The sequence below is a fragment of the Urocitellus parryii genome, chromosome 14 (assembly GCF_045843805.1).
Source record: "Urocitellus parryii isolate mUroPar1 chromosome 14, mUroPar1.hap1, whole genome shotgun sequence".
In the NCBI taxonomy this organism is placed as follows: domain Eukaryota; kingdom Metazoa; phylum Chordata; class Mammalia; order Rodentia; family Sciuridae; genus Urocitellus; species Urocitellus parryii.
In genome coordinates, this window is record NC_135544.1 from 44,162,430 (window position 1) to 44,186,347 (window position 23,918).

Sequence of the window (23,918 nt, forward strand, 5' to 3'; positions counted from 1 at the left end):
CAATGTCTTAGATAAGACTATGTATTTTTATTTTAAAATTTCTTTTACCAGAATTTTAGTATACTTAATCTCATCACTAGAGTTAACTATAAAATAGGATTATGAAATAAATAACTGACACTTATAAAGTTCTCCCTCATAGGACATTTTCTCATTCTTTCTCAAGAAGCCAGTAGCCAACTTAAAAGACACCCATATTCAGGATGAGGCCAGTAGATACCAAGTTGATGCTGCTCTGAGACCACACGGAACTGTCTATTCATATATTCTAATGAATTGAGGTTAACAGTGAATACCATTCAAGATTGAAAACATTGTAAATGATAACTAATAAATCTTCAGTAAAGGTGATATCAAAATGTCCAGTACAATGTTCCAAAATAAGAAAAAATTTTGAAAGATTAAAAATATCATGGAAAATTCAAATTTTCCAAAATATCTAAACATTTTACTTTGTCTTTCTATGATCATATGTAGAAAATTGCTATAAAACAATTTATATTTTCTCCTACTAAGCTCGTCTTGTTACTTGAAAATAATTATCAGTCATTGAAAATAAAAACTGATCAGCTACACATAATCAAGACCTGTATTTGGCAAAGTTGGTGATCTGCACCACTTTATTGTGGGTTTTGCTAGTGCTTTTGCGAGACATGGTATAAAGCACATGACCTAGGCTGTTTCAAGGATCCCTAGTTCAAGAATGATCTCTCTGGTGCAGCCTATCATCTTTATAACCTTCACTCAACAATCTGAAATAACAGTTCCTTCCTTCTGAAGGAGACTGCAATCAGAACTGAGATATTACCATATTACAGAGTCAGAGCTACCATCAGGTGAACTCTTGTCTCATCAAATCCTCAATAAATTATAAATGGTCCTGGAAATCTTGTGTTAAATAAGAAAAGATAATGACTCTAAAAACATAAAACAGAGCTGTAAAAATAGTTTGTTACAATATAAATATTCAGAAAAGATATATTATGTTTGCACAACAAAATAAATTTCAAGAAGCAGTATGCAGTGTTTATTTTGATGAACAAGCAGATAAAAGTAACTTTAGTACAAAATGAAAATACTCAAGGTCAAAATACATAATTTAACACTATTCTATGAATCATCTAGGGCACTTGACAATTGCCATAATGTAAGAAGGTTTTGGAAAAATGAAAATGTGTTAAGATTCTATCAAGTGCCATTTCATTTGTGAGTAGAATGTTTCAGTGAAAAAACTTAAAGTTCTCAGCAGTTTAAAACTAAATTCTGTAATGATTTAAAGCCCCTTAAGCCACAGAGAATGCTTAGACAGTATTTCCTAAAGTGAAATTAAAACAATTTTATGTACATAGATGTGTATGTATACACATGCATATATGTTTATAATATATATGTACACACACATATATGTAATATATATGTATATGTAAACATACATATAATTAATAAATTTATACAGTAATGTTCTGAATGAAAAAAGACTGTCTTAAAAACAAAACAAAATATAACATACGATTTAAAAATTAAGTGTTTATGACATAGTGTCTGCTTATAATTCAAGAAGTACAGAGCCAGGCTCAGGAGGCTGAGGCAGGAGAATCACAAGTTCAAAGCCAGCCTCAGCAAAAGTGAGGTGCTAAGTAACTCAGTGAGACCCTGTTCTTAAAATAAAATACAAAATAGGGCTGGGATGTGGCTTAGTCCTTAAATGCCTCTGAATTCAATCCTAGTACAAAAGGAAAAAAAGTACAAACGTCTATTATTAAAGTTTCTAAACATTCCTCAATAAATGTGATTGTTCCAAATTAAAGATCCCCTACTACACATGACATTTTAGCCATTAATTGAGTTATGTTCAGTTATAAAAAAAATCTTTACTATTCAAGTAATTTTAAAAATTAACAAAGAATAGTTGGCACCATTCAATTCTATCACTCAGTCTACACATTGACGACAAGGTTTGTGGATGAGAAAACAAATGTAAGTACTGACATTGTCACTTCCTAATTACATCATCACACTCAAAGTTCAAAAGCCTTAGATCCAGTTTTCTCTTGCGTCTATTTTGTTCACATAGACTTCATAAGGTTGTTTTGTAGGGGTCAAATGTTACTATGCTCTGAATCATCTTAGCACTTCTCCCACTGGCAGAAAGACTAGAACTGTATGGTAAAAATTTGTCTTTAAACTACAACTAAGAATTTCTGAGTATATTTGGAAAAATAAAAGCGTTCAAAAATATAAAGAGGTAAATTATTATGATGAGTATTCTAAATCAACATTACTTTAAAACACAATTTGGAAGTTAAATATAAAAGTCTATCATATGTCTTACCTTACATTTCAATTGAATAACCTATACATATCTTCCTTCTTCTAACATAGAAAATTTTGGTATAAGCACCATTTAGATTATGCATTATTGATAAATAATTACAGATTCTCATCTTTTAATAACATGATCAAAGGACTGCACATCCATCTACAAATATATTTCCTGTCAAATGCCCATAGCACCCAACAAATACCAAATTTTAAAATCATCTTCTTTTCCATATTCTGTATTTTACTAAAGATAATGAAAACAGACAACTGCAAAATAATTTGAAATAACCAGTCTCTAAAGAATTGATAAATTCTAGCTTAAAAGAAGTAATAAAAACATCTTATTAATTTAGTAGTACCTAATGTTTTTAAATCATACATAAATTCTGGGCTCCTTAAAATTTTTAAAACATCATAAATAAAATTTTGGTTCAAAATGATTTTCATAAAAGGAAATGGAAAAAAAAAGAATCCTAAGTAATCATCTGAGAAATTATAGTAGGATAAGTTGTTGAAAATTTTTAAAATATATTTTGTAGAAACTGTGTAGCTAAGCCTAAACACTTCAAGTCAGGGCACAATTATCAGCTCCTGGAAGCCTTTCTCATCCAATACACAGCAGATCAATTACTCCTGACTCTACTCTAGCATCCTTTATGGATTAGATTTACTTCTTCACCATGCTCTACTACCCTCCTCTGAAGTCCCTCCCTTGCTATCTGAATATAAATTCTGTGTTCCCTTCCATGTCTGTAATATCCAGTGCAGTTCCCAGCACATATGAAAGCTGCTTCATTCATTCATTCAAGTTTCTTGAGCTCCTAACTTCTATCCGATTCCAGATACCAGGAAGAAAAGCCCAACTCTGATCCTTGAGAAGCTTTCAGTCTAGTGTGGGAAATGACAAGTCACTGACAATCATGAGAGTAACAAAGACAAGGATGGAATAATGAATTTACCACTGCAGGAGTCCTGGAAGACCAGGGCATTTTTAAGTAACAGGATTTCAACAGGTGGCAATTATTGGTGGTTCTGTCTGACAGAAGAGACCCAAAGCAAGAGATTCCACTGGAGGCTAATGGATGTAGGGTGAGAAACTAAGTTCTAGGGAAATCAGTATCTAGACAGGAGGGTGAGGGAAGAGATGTGGGACAAACTTTGAAAGAAGCCTGGAGAAGGAATTTAACCTTTAATCTGAAGACGCATGTGAAAAGACTTGCATTCTGAAATGTCACTTGGACAGCAGCATGGCCAGAAAACTGAAAGGATAGAGGAGTAAAGGCAAGAGATAAACAGGAGGCATGCCAGCCTTCAAACAAGAGAGGATGGTACCCAAAATATTCACTGTAGGAATTTGAGATTCTAAGAGGGTGGAAACAAAAGGGTGGAGATTGAGTAGGCATGGGAAGAGAGGCAGACAAAGGAATGGAGTAAGGATGATGCCACTGTCTAACTTGGGCTACTGGGGGTCCTGTGCTACCATCCACTGAAAAGGGAAGGTTTGCTGATAGATAAATAGATACAATCACGAATAAATAGAGAAAAATGACTAAGTGATTTTTTTTTTTTTTAGTGTTGACAGTATATTTTAGCCAAAAACCATACATCTAAAAGCAATTATAGAAGAATTTTCTATCTGCATTCTTGGAGAATCACAGAATTACAGTACAGAAATAACTATAGTTTAGGTAACTAAAAAATATACCTATATCAACTTTAGAAATAAATGAAAAAAGTGCTAAAACACTTTGAAAGTTCCTACTATATCAAACCCCATGCATGTTGAAACTGGCCTTTCATCCCTTCAGCCTGCACATAAATTTACATCTATACATCTATACATTCTATATATGTATTGTTTGCATATCAAAAGTGAATTTGTGGACACAGGTTATTTGCATAAAAATGTGAGTATACATATATGTTTATATTACAAGAGAGATTCTAATTTTCAAAAGCTTATTATTAGATATAAATTTATTTTGTATCTTTTTTCTAAATTTTACTATGTTGCTTGATGCTACAGTTTGGATATTAAATGTTTTTCAAAGGCCCCTTGTGGTAAAGGATTGGTCCCCAATATGGTGCTATTTGAGAAGAGGGAGACCTTTAAGAGGTGGGTTTAGTGGAAGGTCTTCAGCTCATTGAAGGTGTGCCCTTGAAAGTGATGGTGGGACCACAGCCCTCTCTTCTCCCTTTTTCACTTCCTGGTCATGAGGTGAGCAGCTTTGTTCCACCACACATCCCTGCCATAATGTGCTACCTCACCACAAGTCCAAAATCCATGGGGCCAATAAATCATAGACTGGAACCTCTAAAATGATCAGCCAAAAGTAAACCTTTAGTCTTTATAAAATAATCACCTCAAGCATTTGTTAAAGTAATGGAAAACTGGCTAACATGCTTGAAAGACTTAGTTATGGAAGACCTACCTATGGAGAAAATATTACCATTTATAGTTGGTCCAAGTACCAAGTAATTACAAGCAAAAGGTTATGGGATTGCAGAAGAAAACTGAATGAAGAAAAAAAAATGCTGATTTCTACCAGTGATTGTAGGAGAAGAGTAAAACTTTTTAAAGATGAAAAATAAAGTAATGCAAATATTAGAGTAAAGTAGAGAATACCCCTAGAAAATGAGAATCTCAAGGAAAAATAAGAAAGAGGCCCCAAAAGAGAGAGAATAAGAGAACAAATTAATCATTGACAAAAGCAGATATGCTATAACACATATCTTAGAAAGGATCACCTTCACAAGCAAACTGCTAATTGATAGGATAAAGGAGAGTTTAACAATGACCTGGTCTCTACCCCCACTGATGTTTCTTGTCCAAATGGTATACAGGATACTAATTACTATGATAGCAGGCGAGTAGCTTTGGTGGGTGTCCTTTAAGATGCCTAACTGCTTGAAAGGCTTGGAAGTCATCAGGACACAAGATCGAGCATCTGACAGCAGAATCCAGGAATCTATCCTCTCTCAATGCTGAGCATCTCCACCTTCCCTCCCCATGACCCTTCTGGGACCATGTGATCCAGCATGTCTCCTACATCAGTACCAGGGCTGTAAGGCATCATCTTTTTTCTTTACACAGTAATTCATAAGAAGACTTTCTTGCCTACCTATAGAACTAAGAGGAATAAATCATAATGAAAACAATTCTAAATTATAATTTACCTCTGGAGCATCACCTTAAAAATCTAGTTTTAGTCTTATTTTGAGCTTTTTCATGATAATTATATATTGATAATAAAATGAAGGTTTCATACATCCATTTAATTTATACTTTGAGCATATATAGATAAATATAATAATGGATTTCAAGGTTTATGTCACCTATAGGTTCCCATAAATGTAACTGTTACTATTTTAATTAAAAATATACACTGTTCACTATCTTATAAAATTTTTTAACCATTCTCTATATTATTTAAGAAGGAGCAACAGTATTTGCAGGCAATCATATCACTTACCACTCACCACAGACTCTAAAAGCCACAACCATGCAAATCTTACTTTATACTTTACCAGGTCAGTGTTTCTTTCAAGATTAAACTCTAAGAAATAGCTCTATAAAATGTACTTCTACTAGAGTTTTGAGTATAACCAGATGAGAAGCAATGTTGGCAAGAAAAATAGTCAAATATATTTCATGAACTCTGCTGATGAGCAATTTCTAACAGAAGAGTAAGAATAAGGCAAACTCCAAAGGAGCATGCAGTGTAACATTTATCTTTTAGTTCTCCCTTGTTCTGTGAAATTCATAAACTGTAATACAGCTTTGTGTACTGCATTAGAAATACAAATTGTCTCTCTCAAAGATCATAGTGCTTTTATGAGTGTGGATATACTGTATTAAACAAAATAGTGCGTATGTTAATTATGACCCATTGATGCATTTTACACAATTAAAATCTCAAGTGAAAACTGTAATGATAGTTCTGTTAATAACTGAAATATGAAGATCCATAGGCTGAAAATTAAATTATGGTGCCATAAGTTCAATTATTTTTGTATTCTCATTGACTTTCCAAGTCAATGTGCAAATGCATCTCAGAAAGCTTTTTATATATATGCACACACACACGCATATTTAAAGAGACAACCAAATGAGATTTTCAGGGAATTCATTTATGAAGTTATGACTAATCACATCATCTTTCTCTTTTTAAAAGTACAAAAGCATATGTCCAATGTTGCTAGAAATTAGTAAAGGATCACCGTATCCTTTTTCCAAGTAGTAACTGTCTTATAAATTTATCTTTCCTATCATAAACTGTAGTAAAAAAAATAGTAAAACAGCACCACACAGATGTGTGTATTTTACATATCTACATAAATATTTTTAAAGGCATTATTCAAATATGAATTTAACCTAAATAACATGAAGTAAATTAACTAATTAACATTAAGTAGAAATGTCTGTAGATATGATACAGAAATGTTTATGTGCAAAAGAAAAATTTTGAAGTTTTCAATATTGCATCATTAAGATACAAAAGTTTTTATGTACTCACTTAAATTCCAAAGACCTCAACTTCACTCTGAAAATTTAATGGACCTAAATTTTTTAAACTAATAAAATAAAATTGGGAAAAAATAGTTTCTCACAATTTTCCTTAGCAAATGTGATTTAATGGAGAGGAAACTCCTTTTAGCAGAAATATCAATACAATAATGCCATTGCCCATACTGAAATTATGAACTTCTAGCCATCATTTTATACACTTACTCAGTAATTCACTAGCAACATGCTTAGAAATTATTTTTTGTAAAAAACTTATAAATTCCTACTTATAAAACTTTAGTTTACATACCATCAATAATGCTTCTGGCAAGAAAAGATCCTATAGGATCTCATTCTGAAAAGATAATCTTTTTCTGTGAGCAAGAAATAGCACTTAGCTACAAAATCATGATACTACTTAACAGTGATCAGATGATCATTCTATTTGACTCTTACTCATAAAGCTAAAAGAAATAAAAATATACCATTTGATTTCTAGCAACCTGTTTCTATTTATAGCTGTGAGTACTCCAGAGTTCTGTTCTATCTCATTTTGGATCACTTGAACTATATACACCCTTTGCCAGCACAGAGAAGGACAAGAGTTAAAATCTGGCTTATGCATCTGGAAGAGCATAGTGAAGCCCAGGCATGCCTCTGTGTTTGTTTTGTGCAATACCTGGACATCTATACAGCTTTCTTGCCTGTGCAATATCTCCTTTGCTTAATCGGGTTCGCTGACCAATTGCCGGACGTATGCCATTATCATCACGGTTGGGGAGAATGGTATCCAGGAACATCCCCCTGGAAAAAAAAAAACAGAAGCAAACCACACCTACGTCACCAAATTAAAACTCCTAACAAACATCAGGCTGTTTTTTTCCCCCATACTCAATTTTAATCATAGGGGAGATATGCCAGTTTGAGTTTTATGCAGTATGAGGCTTTCAAAGTACTTTCATCAAGGTAGGACAAAAAGGTTCATGTTAAATGTGTGTGCCTCACGTTCAATGATAACATCCACTTTTTCCTTAGAAATGTACATCATATGTTTGTAATAATATGAAATACTTTTTAGTCTCCAACTAGACTTTTATTTGGGTCTCCCACACAGATTACCAGGTTGAAAAACAATTCTTCCTCATTAAATAAGAAAAACAGCAACCTCCAAAAAAAAAAAATAATAATTGAAGCTACTGAAATTGTAAGAGTTAAATGAAAAGTTAATTTCTTTTTAGTTAAACTACTAATTTAACCTAAAGAACTGAGAAGTTCAGTATTATTATAGCATATGTTACAAGAACAAGGAAAAACAGAGTGCTGAGATTTAGATAAGACCATGCAAAACAAAAATATTGTAATTTTGCATACGTAAATATACATATACACACACATATATATAATATAAATTTTTTCACTATGAAATAAATAAGCAAAAATAGCTTGATCAATGTCCTAATAAGGCTAAACTACAGATAATGAGTTATTTTGGACTCAAGGTTGTGGTAGGAGAATTGCTATTTTTCTTAATATGCATCATTTAATATTCTGGTTACACTGCACTAAAGTTGCATTCTAATTTTGCAATATATATCAAACATTCATAACTCAAAAAGAAGTAGTAAGCTTAAAAGTCAAAATAGACTGAGAGACTATTCCAAAGAGTTGAGAAGTATGGAGTCTGTGTATATGGATTTAAAAAAAAGTGGAAAAACTGTACATAAATTTAAGAAATAGAATCATAAAATATCTTTCAAATTAAGATAACCAATAGGACGTTCCTTTAACAGAACAACATTTTCAGGTCTATTTAATTCTCCCATTAGGAGATATTTACTAAGCACTGTTTTAGGTCTGGATTTATACATCAAATAAAACAGACAGAAAGTCACACCTTCATGATTCTAACAGACTAATGTTGGGAGAAAGGCATTAAACAAGATATTCATAATTGAGGTAGTGATAGTGCTAGGGAGAAAATATAAAGGTAAAATTTTGGATATTGATTGTGCAGTTATGATAGCTGGCTTTTTAAGAGGATGATTGAAAAAAAATTAATTTGGGATTTGACATTTCAACCAAACATACAAGAAGTGAAGGTCAGAGCTATATGTGTAACTGAGAGTAGTGTGTTCCCCAAGAGAAAGAACAAGAAACACAATAGCTGGGAGATGAGAGGATCTTGAAAGTTTGAGCACCTGCCAGAGAATTTAACTCTTACCTGGAGGACAACTGTTAATCTTGGAAAGTTGTAGAAAGTTGGTAAACAGAAGAGTAACATGATCTCTGAGTTATTTAAGACTAACTTCTCTAGTTTTTAATAAAAGAAAGAGTGATGAACATTAGATTTAACTTGAATAACTCAAATAAGGACAGTGGAACTCTTTAAAAGCAGATCCAAGCATCTACAAAATCCTATGTGGATACCCCCTGAGATGTGGGTGAAGATTAATGATTTGTGGGAACTGATCATTAAAAGTGAGAGTTTGCATATAGTTGTAAGATTCTCCCCTGGAGAGGACACTGCAAAGGAAATTAAAGGCTAAATTACCAGGTAGTGTTAAGGAAAGCTATTTCTAAATTAATAAAGTGCTACAATATATGAAGTCCTTCCATACTGATGTCACTATTTTCTATTTCAAAAATAAATTTATAATATTTGAAAACTTTTAATATTTTCCAGCTTTCAATAAAAGATTCCATTTTAAATGGTCAATGATATTTTGGAGGTGAAAATATTTCATATATTTGTAATATTTGTATGAAATATTTTATTGAAAAATGAGAGTTTTCCAGTGTTACAACATCTACATTACAAAATATCCATGGATATTAAAATCTCATTCTGCCTAAAGAAGTAATTATTCAAAAAGAGGTTAAGTGATTTATTCTTGTATTCTTTCTTTGTCATCATCAAGAAGTTAAAAATTCTCTTCCCTACATCCTGGCCATTGAGCAAGACAGACTTTTAATGGATCTTCTCAGTGAAATCCTATGAACAGGCCTGAGTCACATCCAGTTGGGAGTATACTAACTAAGCTCCATTATTCATTCACTTTAGCTACAATTAAAGAGAAAAATAGCCATGTTTTTAAATGAAATTTTGCAAAATATTATAACTCTCTTTTTAGTGAAAAATTAGAATTTTCCAGTGTGCAAACATCTACATTACAAAATATCCATGAACATTAAAACCTCATGGGTCCAGACCTGTTTCTCCCAGATCTGCTATTGATCTACACTCATGAAAACAATTGAAACTTTTATTGATTCTTTTCAGAATCTACAAGCGTTATGAACAGAAGAAATTATAAAACTTTATATGTTTACATCTGCAGAATGAAGAACAAAAATTCTGTGATCATCTCAGTTGATATAAAAACAAAAAAAGCATTTGTGAAGATTCTACATGACAAAGTATTTATCATGATGAGATTCTTTTCATGATACTCAATAAACTAAAAATAGAAGGAATTTATCTCAACATAACACAAGCCACATGAGAAAAGCCTAGAGTTAATATCATATTCAATGGTGGAAAACAAGCTCTTCCACTAAGATCAGGAACAAGGCAAGGATACCTATTGTCTGTCACCTCTTCTGTTCAACACAGTACTAGAAGTCTTAGCCAGAGAAAGAAGAAAACGAAAGTGAGAGACAGAGAGAGGTAAGGAGGAGGATGAAAGGAAGAAAGTAAGGAAGGAAAGAAAGAGAAAGGGAGGGAGAAAAGAAGAAAATAAATAGAATGCAAGCCAAATTGGAAAGGTAAAAATTATCTCTGTTTACAGATGCCATGTTCTTACGTGTAAAACCATAAATACTCGACAAAAACTGTTAGAACTAATAATGAAACAAAGATACAAAATCAATATAAGAAAGTCATTTCTGTGGAGTAACACCGAACAATAGCAAAAGAAACTAAGTAGAAAAGTTCTGCTTATAATAGCATTAAAAAATGGCTGAGAAATAAAACTAACCAAAGAAATGAAAGCTAAAAAAAACAATGTGGTAAGAAATTAAAGAAGAGGGGCTAGGGATGTGGCTCAAGTGGTAGGGCTCTTGCCTAGCATTCGTAAGGTTCGATTCTCAGCACCACATAAAAATAAAATAAAGATATTATGTCTACCTAAAAATTTAAAAAATAAATATTTTAAAAAAGAAATTAAGGAAGACACATAAAATAGAAATATTCTTTGTTCACATATCATATTACCCAGTCTACAATCCCTATCAAAATCCCAAAGAGATTTTTTTGCAGAATTAAAAAAAAAACACTTTATAAATTATGTATAACCTCAATAGAAAATGAAAAGCTGAAATAATTTTAAGAAAAGAAATAAACTTGAAGAACTCATACTTTGACTTTTGAGGAATGATTTCAAAACATATTATAAAGCTATAGCAACCAAAATATGTGGTACTGGCATAATTGCAGAGCTACGGACCAATGAAATAACAAGGGCCAGAAATAAACTTCATATATAAAGTCAAATTATCTTTAACATGAGTGCCATAACCATACTCATTTGGGCAAAGACAGTTTTTTTTTTTAAACAAATGGTGTCACAAATCTGAATATCCACAAGAATGAAGTTTTGAAACAGAATCATAGGTCAAAGCTAGTTGTCATACCATACAAAGATAGGTTGGTGGTGATTGAAAGCAGGCAGCAAGAACAGAGTAGTTTTGGGGGGAAAAATGCAATGTAATATCAAAGTAGTATAGACTAAGAGAATATGCTAATATGCTACATATGGTAATCCTTAGTAAAGATTCATCCTATGAGGGACAGAGGAGATAAATTTCTTTCACTTCCTCTTCTCTAAAGCATTAAATCCCAGGTTAATTCTAAATAATCTAATTCAACAGCGTGAGAACGGTGTCTTGGATAAACTGGGATGCAACGATCAACTTCTTACATATTTACATGTAAAATCGAATTTCAAGCATTGACCCAAAAATAAAATTTTAGGGTTAATTTCAGGCCAAATTTCTGGATACATATCTACAAAAACTTAAATTCAAATCCAGGAATGAACAGTTAGTATCTGGATAGTTATCACATTTGCACAAAAATAAATATATCTTCAGAAGGTAATGACTTTTAAATCTATGAATGTTAAATATAGTCAACTCTCAAATTTTTGACATTCAGACTTTTTAAAAAGATTTATTTTTTCATTTTTTGGTACTGAGGATTGAACCCAGGGGCACTTAACTACTGAGTCACATCTATTTTATTTAGAGCATTCAGCATTCAGGGCATCATTAAGTTCCTGAGCTGGCTTTGAACTCATGATCCTCCTGCATCAGTCTCTCAAGTTGCTAGGATTATAGGAATGTGCCACCTTGCCCAGATAAAGATAATTTTAAAATGTTTTCATGTATTAAGGGGTCATTAACATGTATTTTACTTTTTACCAAGAAATTTGTTTTTAGAGCATAGGAATACATTTGAATATTTTTCTCTTTTTCCTAATCTGGTTTTTAAAAATAGATGCTAATGAAATGTGACATGGACATAAGTGGGCAAGAAGAATGAATGGAAATGGGCAGGAAGGTTAGTGTAAAATTGATGTCAATGGGAAGAAGGGTTGAAGGAGGTCAGTGCTTAAATTCTTCCAGATCCTTACCTGGGAACTATTTGCTTGATGGCATCATCTTTACAGTAAAGTAGATCAAAACCCAAATGTATTGTCTCTTTAAAAACAGCATTCACTTACTAATGGAATAAATTTAAGGTTAGCAATTGATGAACTGTAATTGTCAACTACGTGGAAGTAAAATATCTTCTTAACCACCTTCTTTGAGAATACATCTAGTAATATCAATTTTTGACCATAAATGATACTTGAGTACTAAAAATGAAAATCTACATCACAAAACACTCTTTTTAGAGAATATAATTCAAACTCAACAATAAAGTAACCTGTTGCTTTAGGAATGCCTGAATTTCATTAAGCAATGCTTTGCCAATTTAATGTGCTGATTAGTTTGGTAATGGTTTTAATTGCACTTTCTTTTATAATTTATGAATATAAAATTGTTTAAATCATTTTAAAATGATCACTTTAAATTTATACATTGGATAGGTAATGTAAAATGTCTTTTAAATGAATGCCTACTATTAGCTATGAATGTTAACCATTATTTTTCTACTTTATTTCTGACAGGAGGCAGCGATATTGGAAGATGGTCTGGTTCTAATGTCAAACATAGCTTTGTGAGAGGCCACATGGAGAAAGGGATTAAAAGTCAAAAGGTATAACCTGAGACTCCAACCTTGAGAAGGTGTTCCTGGCATAGTGCATGATACTGTCAAAATCGTATCTTTCACCAAGGGAGTTTACTTCTCCAGGCTCCATCTTCAGAAAGTTGTACTCTTGACCTATGAATCAGGGATAAACAAAAGCACAGAAGCCTTTTGACTAAAAGAACATAAGAGCGCTTCCTAGACCTGCATCTGCTTTTGACTAAATGACTGATCTTTTTGCTGATTGTATTTACATACCAACTCCCAGGTGTGTGCAAAAATCATTTGCACTCCGATATCATATTAAAAGAGCAAGTTGCAAAAGAACTGAATTTGAACAATGAGTTCAGTTCTGCAGAAAGGAAATTACCAGAAGCATATTTTGGGTTTGTTTTCTGTGTATACTTGTTAACACCGCATACTATTTGTTTCTTTAAAATCATACTGCTTCTCTGGGTACAGCAGAAGTGATTGTAAAGTTACGCTTTTATTTAATGCGTTTCCCATCTTTTTCTCATGACTACGTTTGCCAGGACCCACAAAAATTATCTGACTATTTGCTTTAGATCCTTTCTAAGAAACGCTGTGGGAAGATACAAAAACAATATTAGTATAAACACAACTCTGAGGTTATAGCTACATGACTTCATCATTGGTGATAAAACAATAGCAAATCTACTTTCATTCAAAAATAAAACAAGGTTCCCCTTGAGAAAAAGAAGTTTCTACTTTGACAGCTTTTGAATCAAGAATAATATGCTTCAGAACTTTTTTTTTTTTTTCCTTTGCACATCTGCTATCTTAACTTCAGGACATCTTCAATTTTAAGAGATTTTTGACTGCCTGTCTGTACCTTTTTAGGCAACATTTTTTCCTGAAATTTGAAAAAAAAAAAAAGAGTTAAATACGTGGGTCTACATCAATAGTTCCCAAACCAAAGAATTTCTTTCAAGAGAGTTTACATTTCAATGATTCCCTTTTCACTGTTAAATCAGTTGAAGATGATGCAAGTCATGTTATTTATGTAATTTGCAAAGCTTTGAAACATTTTATTTAAAGGTGAAGTACTGGAATTCCAAATTTATATAGGGCTGGGAATGAAATGATCATACCATTATTATAACTAGTTTTTAGTCCCCTATCATATTTCTATTAAACATAAAAATATTAAATAAAAAGTTTTCCAAAAGGCAGTAAAGAAATCTAGTGATTTCACAATATAACATCTCTCTTACATGATGATGAAACCAATACTCATTTGAGCATTAGGGATGAAGGAAACAACTTGGATCCATAGAACCCTGTTCTAGGCTAAAGTGTTTTAGTGCATCTTTGAATGAATTCACACCATAAAAAAATTTAAATTAATTATCTAGCCTATATAGTGAAATATATCTTCGAATGAATTCACACCATAAAAAATTTTAAATTAATTATCTAGCCTATATAGTGAAATATATATTCCACAGATATCTGATATATCTATGTGTGTTAGAAAACATTCTTAAAAATTATCCTGAATTTTCATTCAAATTCTTGTCTTCCTAAGGAATTTTCAGCATATTATAGCATATCCCATTCTAGAGGGAATTTTCAAAAAGCTATAAACCAGATTTTGTGACCCATCAACACAATTTCAATTTAGAACACAATATGAGAATAGATTCTCTAGCTAAAGCAAAATTTCATAAATTTTCTGAAAGTGAAACATAACCAAATTCAGAAATGCATTTCCCTGCATATAACTTATCACTTAAACATGTGAAACAGAGGGGTTTGCTAGTTAAAAAGAACATAGCCACATACAATCCAAACAAAAGAAAATTAGACTTGCTTCTTGCAAGAAGGGGAGAATCAGTGATAGAAACAGGGTGACCCACACTTAACAATTAAAATAAATGGTAGCTTCTTTCTTGAATGGATCTTCTAATATAAATTTGATCCTCATACCAATTTACCTCTTAATCATAGTCACCAATTCTGCATGTAAATATGAAACCAGCATTTGTTTTTATTACCCAGAGCTCTTGAGAAACACCTGATCTTAAGTCTCTGAGTTAGGGAAACTCATAATTTGTTGATAACTAATCTCTAACATGAATGCTTTCAGACTGGTACAGTAGTTCTGATACAGAAGTTCCAATTACTTAAGAAATCTCTGGAAATATCTTTTATTTTCAATTGACCTGAATGTTTAGTCAAAAAAGTATTTGATCAAAATTTTCCTACTACTATGTCAGGTATTAAGTTATCATAATCTATTTCTTAATAATACCTATACATTTTTCCCTGTTTTAGGTAATATGTATGTTGAATCAGAAACCCTCTTAATGGTAAAATCATTTTTGAAAGTTATGTACTTTATAAGAGTATTTGGGGGATTCCACATAATATTTGGCAAATAGAAGAAAACAGCAGTGTTTAATAGAAAGCTTCTTTCTCATTTCCTTGATAGTTGAATTAATTTTCAGAAATGTTGTTTCCTCTTAAGTTTTCCTCTCAATGATATAAAGCATAAAGATGAACTTTGATGGATGGTTCAGGCCGGGGCTTCTATTTGGGGGGAGTATAAATTTTCTTTGCTTCTCTTTAGTATCCAGCTCTACAGATCACTTTGTCATTCTTGAATTGATTTCCTCATTTGGCTTCTGGAACATCACATTCCACTGATTTTTTTCTTTTACCTCTTAGAGGACACCTTTGGTCTTCTGGTGGACACTCTTCTAAAGGTTGCTCAAATCTTGTTGCTTTTCATTTTCTATGCTCCACTTTTTTCTTCTTCTCCCTCAGCTTTTCCCTAGATGGTCAAATCCACTACAAAATGTTTATCTCCAGATACATACTAAAGTCCAAACTCGCCTTTCCTTTGTCTAGTAAAGGAGGATCATACAAAGGGTCTTTGAATTGAGGGATGTGTTAAATGGAATCAGTATTTTTTTATTTCTTTTTCTCAGAACCAAGCCTCTTCACCAGTGTTTCTTTTTTCAATTGATGATACCACAATTCATCGTGTTGTCTGAAGATAAAGCTTTTGCAGATCTTTCCTTATGTTCCTCTTAAAACATTTTAAGACTCTCTTCATCCTCTTGCCCTGTCCTACCCTAATTGAGAACACAGCCACCTCTCAAACCTCTAATAGGTTTCCCTCACTTGAGGCTCATCTTCCCCCCACCCCCAATTAATGTTTATTACAGGTTACAGAATTCCTCCGTTAAAAATCTTAACTTTCTCTGTTTATAACCCTTCACTTATTCCCCAGTAACTACAGGATACAATCTAAATTTCTTAGATTCACAGAAAAGATTTTCCACCCTCCCGAGGTAGTTGTCAACTAACTCTCACTCATAGTTCAACATGCCACCACAACAGTTAAGTGAAAAAGATCATGTATTTTCAGCCTACAAATTTGACCACTTTTCTGGTCCACCTGCAATAAATATTCTTACTTTATTTCTAAATTTCATATTTGTGTGTGACATCTCTCTGGATTTGCCAATGCACATTTGTTACAACTTGCTTCTTTTCTTATTCACTTGAAATCATTTGTGTAGATACAAAGTTTTATGTTTTCCATGACAGTACCTTTCAACGTCTAATAGTGCCTCAGCATTAACTGGTACCAAATATATAATGAGCAAATAAAGAAAGCAACTCTGAATTATAGAAAATGATAAGAATTTCAACATTGATAACTTAAAATTGCCCATGAACAAGAAAATAAGATCACATTTTTATTTTACTTTTGCTAAAAGTGCATACTACCTTATAAAAAAATTCCAAACAACAGATTTTTTTTTGGGGGGGGGGGTGGTGGTGGTGGTAGAGATGGAAATGTACTTACTGATCTTTGCAAATGTGAAAGTTAAGTAAAAAGTTTTACAATGATGCAACTATTATATACCAACTCTTAAAAGAAAATTAAAATTTAATTATAAATTATATTTCAACTACTAAAAATATTCTTAATAGTCTGTCTTTGGCAAAGTCAAGTTTAAGAGAAAAATCTCAAAGAAACTATGTAGACTATCCTGGAAATGACTCATTTCACTGGAATTTTCTTCAGAAATTATACATGATAAATGTAGATTCCTGTGGTTACCGTGCATGTCATGGCAAACCCTGGGCTCTTTCTAAGTGTTATAATATAAATTATAGATCTAAGCACAAAAACAGTTCAAATAAAATAATCATTTAATAATATTAGTATATTGTTCAATAGCTCACACCTATTCTTGAAAAAGTACAGACATTTAGAAAGAAAACAGACCTTAAGAAACAAACAAAGCCTAGAAAATGCAGGAAATCAGTCTCTAAAAAGAAATTAAAAATATAAAACCACCAAGAGTGATTTTTAATAAAATAACATATTGACTCTGCCACATATTTTACACTGTTTACAAAACATAATAATTTTACACACCCTAAAATCTCTCACCTGGCTGAATGTTTTCTCTTATGATGGTTACGTGGTTGTCTCGATCTGGTCGTGTGTGCTCATGCCAAAAGCCGATCACGTGGCCCAGTTCATGAACAACGATCCCAAACTTATCACAGTTCTTTCCAATAGAGATTGCCTGGGGTCCATTTCCCCTCCGACCTACGTAGGAGCAGCATCTATATAATAAAGTAGAAAGTGGAGATGTTGGTGGAAGAGAAAAATGGATAAATTACAATATGGTGGAACTTTTGTGAAGAGTTGTGTTGAACCATAGCACAGTGGTACATGCCTGTGATCCCAGTGATTCTGGAGGCTGAGGCAGGAGGATCGCAGGCCAGCCTCAGCAATAACCAGGCTGTGTCTCAAAATAAAAAATAAAAATCATTGGAGACGTGACTCAGCAGTTGGGCACCCCTGGGTTCAATCACCAGTATAAGTAAGTAAGTAAGTAAATAAATAAATAAATAACCTAAGGAACCAGGACGTGGTCTCTCATTTGACACTCTATCTGCAGTGCCCAGGCTCCAAGCTGAAATTTAAATTTTTGTTCATTATAAGTCACCAAGCCTATAGTATTCTCTTATAGCATCCTGAATTGTCTGCAAAAACTGATAAAAAAAACAAAACGCTGACAATAGTTAATAGTTCAAAGAAGTATTAGATTTCTGTGATTTCTGTCTATTGTTCAGACTAACATTTGAGTGTGATTTTTTTAAATCTCACTGTCTAAAAGAATCTCCTGGATTATCAGGAAAAAAATGTGAAACACCCAGAAATACCTTCCTGCAAATCTTCATTGAATTATTGATATTTATATATTTATAAATGTATATACATAGAATGTTTTTCTATCCAAAATAGAAGTTCTATTTATTCATTTACATGTGTGTGTGTGTGTGCACACATGTATGTATGAGTGCATAACAGTCTGGAAGTCTCTTATCCACACACTCTATAAATAATAAATACATTGGACACCCTTTAAAACAAATTTTAGGTGATATAACAATAGTAGCTATGATTATAAATGCAAATAAAATCATATCTAAAACTTTGATAATCAGGTTTGAATTGAAATAGCTTGTCTATAGGATGTTTCTCCTAAACAGCATTAGAGAGCACTAAATAATTGGTCTTGAGTAGTTGGGAACTGCAGTGCACTAGACATTGTCAAACACCTCTCTGATTTATTAAATTAAAAGAAAAATTGTCAAAAATTAATTGCACAAAGGAGTAAAAAGAATTTTACTATTTTAATTTCCAAGGTAAGTACATTAGATGGTACTTTTGATTTTGCACAAATATAAATTCCTGTGTCAGTATCTTTCTTACCCAAATTATTTCTGTAGGTTTTTAACTTATTTATTCATTTACTTATTTATTTGTTCATTCATTCTAATTAGGTTTTAAGTGTCTACATATTTTAACTGAGTTGGATGAACTCATTAGTACTCATTATGTGTAAATCTAGTATAGCAGTAAATTAAGCCTAATAAATAAGTAATAGAAAAGAGAAAATTGGTGGGGAAGGTGAAAATCTGAATTGTCTTTTTGCCTTGAGAATTTTCTTTAATATTTTAATCCATATATACTTATTACATACTCAAATATTTATTACATACCTAATAAGTATTTTTGTGCAAATATTATAGAGATTAAAACTGAAATATTTGATACCTTAAGGCAGTAGTATTGAAACTGAAATATCTGATGATTATATAACCACTAAATTATTCACATTGAGTCATTTCTGCTGGTTATAGTCAGAGAAGACAGCACTTTGCAAAACAAATTCTGGGAGACAGTAAAGCTACGTGGTCAATTTATTTAATCCTAAAACACCCTTTTAGCATAATTTTACCCATAGCAATTTCCTATAATAAGATGGGATTTTATAATGGAAAGGAAAAATAGATTTCACACTGCCTTATTCATGAGTTATTATTTTACAGTGGTCCTGTGAAACAAGAAGAATGTGGTGCTTTGATCCCTGACTAAGGAGAGCTCTTAGGGACAAAGAATTCTACATTCAGATTAACTAAATATGTACTTAGACAAATATTAGGCATGGAATGATAGGGTAACATGCAATTTAGAAAAATGTGATTTAATCATACCCAAACATTATCTTAGTTTCTAATGTAATCCAGGTTTGAAGGCATTTTCTTCAATATGGCTCTCAAATTTTTACTTCTAATTTGTGTGCCACTTTTACAACTTGACCATCCTGTGGTCTATCTGGTACCTCAAGAAATGCTTTCAACACCCATAGGAAATTCTCACCTCTCTCTAATCATAGGGAATAATCCAAGTATACTATTCCCTATTTTCACCTTGGTTTGGCAGACCAAAACACCTTCCTTTAAGATAATCCTTTGGGACTTTCCAACACTAAAAGGTTGGAATGCCTTCTACCTTTTCATCAGCTATATTTCCAATTATTTTTAGTTTAATCATTACATTTTTTAATAACTCCTTTCTTCATCCTTCCTTCCTCTCTTTTATTCTTGTTTTCTATGATAAACTCCTATAAAAGGCCACTAAAATTTAAGTGCCCACCATTAGAATGGAGTAGTCATCAGGACAAGAACCTTCATCTCTTCGCTTCACTGATTTATCACAAGGATTTAAAGCAGGGCTAGTCCAGAGATAGCACTATTTGTCCAATACCAGGCTCAAATAGTCACCCAACTTTCTTAATGTCTGCATTTGTACAATAATAAATGTTTCAATTTATTGTGTTCCTAGTTTTCCTCTCCAAGAAACCCGATCTACCTTCTCACCTACCCATCTCAGTTAAAGGGAGCTCCAACCTTCCAGACGCTCAGGCTGAGTAATGCCAGGATTCCTGAATCCTCCCTTTGTCCTCCAACATTCAATCCTGTTGGCTCTACCTTCAGCCTATATCCAGAATCAATCATCTTGTCATTGTCTCCCTTGTTAACACCCTAGTCCAACCATGGAATCTCACATGGAGTGTTGAAATCATTTACTAACTGATGATTCTCTCTGTTCTAGCCTTCCTGCAGCAGTTTTCTTAGCACCAAGATGTTTCTAAAACATCAAATCAGATTATACTATTCTGCAATAGCTCTGTGGTAAATTGTGTCAATGGTTTAAAATATCCATTACTCTTCTCTAACAGATGATTATATTTCCCTACCCCACTAATGCTGGGTTTGGTCATGTGGTTTGCTCTGGACAATGTCACAGAAGCCCAAATTGTTTGTGTCATTTCTGGGGAGAGTCTTTTAAGAGCCAACACATGGTTGACCATACTGTCTCTATTGCATCTGCTGGAGGGAGAACAATGGGCACAGAGACTGGATGCGAGAGTAACACCACCGCTGTAAGGCAGCCACAGCTAAGCCATCGTGGGCAAAGAAATAAAAGTCTGTTGGTCTAGGCCTCTGAGATTGAGGGATCCTTGTTTACCGTAGTATAAATTTGCTAATCTGACTAAAACAGGTTCTTTTAAGTCTTTACAAAATACAAGAAGATCCTAAACAATTTCGGCACACAAATCTCTTACCACACAGAGCTCATCTCTTACAACCAGCCCTCCTGTCACTCCATCCATCGACTCCAGTCATGCTTACTTCCTTACTCTGCCTTGAAAATGCAGACAAGCTCTTGCTTATCATTCCTCCTCAAGAACTCAGTTCTCCCAGATATCCAGTTGCCTCTTTACCCTAAGATTTTCAAGTCCTTTGACAAATGCCACCTCCACTCCACTTTCTTTTTTTTTTCTCTTTAACCTGTAGTTAGTTAATGGTATGTTTTATATTTCACTTATTTCATTCCTTCATCTCTGCATCTCCACTCTAGAATGTAAACACTATGGGCACATAGGACTCTCCGTCTGACACTCCTGTTATCTCCAGCCCCTAGAACACAGCCTGGCATATGGTAGAACACAGTAGATATTTCTTTAAAGAGCAGATCTCAGATGTGCAGGAGGGAGCTAAGATTGATTCATCCCACAGCCTCCCTCTCCAATTTTCCATTCATGTGATTCTAATTATTACCTAATAACCTTCTGAGACATTCTTCTTCCTGCTTCAGTTAGCTCATCTCTGGTGTTTGCAAATAAGAATCTTGACTATCACACCCCCCAATCTGCCTATCTATGTCCTCCTCAGAGAGAATGCCTTATGTTCAATGTTAACATCCCAACACATACTATGGAGGTAACACAACATGGGAATTCAATATGTATATCATAAATTAACTTCTTCTCTAATCTGAATAACCAAATACCACAGCATTTATTTATTTAGTTCCACAGCTTTGATGACATAAAAGACCCAATATGAAATCCAATGAGAGTGTTAAGTGTTTGACGTACACATATCTTATTCTCATTGGCCCTAAACACTTTGTACAACACCAACTTCCAAACTCCTTAATAATTGAAATGATTTTTTATGAGATTTAAAGGTAGCAACACCATTTCAAAAGAATGATAAAACCATCAGTCATGGTGGCCCACACTGTAATCCCAGTAGCACGGCTCAGGAGGCTGAGGCAGGAGGATCATGAGTTCAAAGTTAGCCTCAGCAACTTAGTGATCTGGGTAGGTGGCACATGCCTATAATCCTTAGTGGCTCAGGAGGCTGAGACAGGAGGATCACAAGTTCAAAACCAGCCTTATCAACTTAGGCCCTAAGAAACTCAGAAAGACCTGTCTCTAAGATTTTATATATATATACATATTATAGCTAGGGATGTGGCTCAGTGGTTAAATGCCCCTGGATTCAATCCCTGGTACCAAAATAATAATAATAAATAATACTGAGATTCATTGCCACACTGCTGTAAAAATATCTATTAAAATATAGCACAGCATTTTCACAATTTACAGAAGCCTTTTTGAGGTTTGTTTTATTAGTGCATTATAGTTATACATAATATTAGAGTTCATTTTAATTAATTATATAAGCATGGGACATATTATTTTTGAGAAAGTAGTTGTTATCTTGCAAGAAGCAAATCTGGAAAACACTACTGTGGGAGGGAATATCTAAGACACTCAGAAAATGTAGAATCTTGCTCTGACCAATACGTTTAGAAAATAATTCTAGTTTGGCAGCAAATTGATGAGGTAAGACAGAAGAATAGCCCAAGCATGGGATGCTGAAGATGTGAGCAAACCAGGGCACTAACGTGGGACGAGGTGAAAATAGATTTCAGAGGAAGCACACCAGAAGCACAAGTATGCTCAAGTTCTGAACTTGGGTGAGTGGATATCAGCAATGCCAATGTTAGAAAGTGGTGTGGTGGAGGGAGGAACCCACTTGCCCTACAGGCACAAAATTCTGTGGTCCTAGAATATATTCATTTAATATATAATATTTTCTTACGTAAAACTCAGACTTTCTCATGGCCAAAGTTCTATGCAAATATTAATAAAGAAATCCTACTTATGGAGTTCAATTTTTTTTTTCCCATCTGAACTTCAGTCATTCCCTGGTTCTACTTACCCACAAGGCCTATAGGTGAATACAATGTAACTCTCTTCATCACCTCTTTCAATGAATGTCACGCAGGTGTGCTTTTCCCAGTGCCTCATGGCCTGCTTGAACATGGCTCTCTGGCTGCCTGGAAAAAAAAAATGGCACGACTTTAATACAATGGTGTCCACTCCAGGGAGGAGTGCTTTGTGCTGGCTCTTCTGTCCTGAGCTAGGCCGGCAATTCAGAATGCCACTGTTATCACTAAACAAAGAGTACTAGCTTATAGCACCCCAGATGAGTCATTATTAAGAATCAACACTCACTTTATAATCAGAAGGTCAAGGCTCTCTATCTCTACAAATATGTGTGTACAAGGCTCTATAGATGGTGTAGACATTCTTCCTGTCAGTTGAAGAGAGATCAGCTTCCAGATTTAATAGGCGCATTTGAAGCTCAGTTTAAAAACCAGAACATTTCTTTAGACTCTTAGGGTAAAAATATTCTTTTCCAAGTTTCAGAGATATTCTAAGCTAGTAACCTAGGTTAAGGGAGTGTTTTTCCAAGTTTGATTGAATACTATGGTTGCTATATTCCTATTCTATAAAAATGCACACTTAATCTGCATGGTAATTGTGTTTCTTTATCAAAACAGACACTCTGGGAATATCTTACCAGTAAAGTTGCCTCCTATAACATAAGGAATAACACCTCCAGGCCATATTCTTTCAGTTCTTGATGTAGCAGCTCTGGGAACTCGATTTTTCTCATTTTGCCCTGAGAATTTTAGAGGTACTTTTCCCTTAACTGTGGTGTTTTGCTCCAAGCCTGCAGTGACATTTAAAACATTCTGTGAAACAGAAGTCCTCTGTCAGGGAATCATTTACCTCTTAAAGGACAAAAGTTGAAATGTCTTATTTACATATTTGAATAAATATGCCTGAA

General features: G+C 33.4%; 1 protein-coding gene across 1 annotated transcript in view; it reads right to left on the reverse strand.

The window, feature by feature from the left end:
- Positions 1 to 23,918, reverse strand: part of Tll1 (tolloid like 1) — a 188,356-nt gene that overhangs the window by 63,095 nt on the left and 101,343 nt on the right. Inside the window, exons 4-8 of the mRNA XM_077792620.1 lie at positions 23,649 to 23,801; positions 23,004 to 23,121; positions 17,518 to 17,696; positions 13,112 to 13,217; positions 7,509 to 7,633 (exon numbers count right to left, since the gene is read on the reverse strand). Of these exons, the coding sequence (XP_077648746.1) occupies positions 7,509 to 7,633; positions 13,112 to 13,217; positions 17,518 to 17,696; positions 23,004 to 23,121; positions 23,649 to 23,801 (681 nt within the window). The remainder of the gene's footprint in view (positions 1 to 7,508; positions 7,634 to 13,111; positions 13,218 to 17,517; positions 17,697 to 23,003; positions 23,122 to 23,648; positions 23,802 to 23,918) is intronic.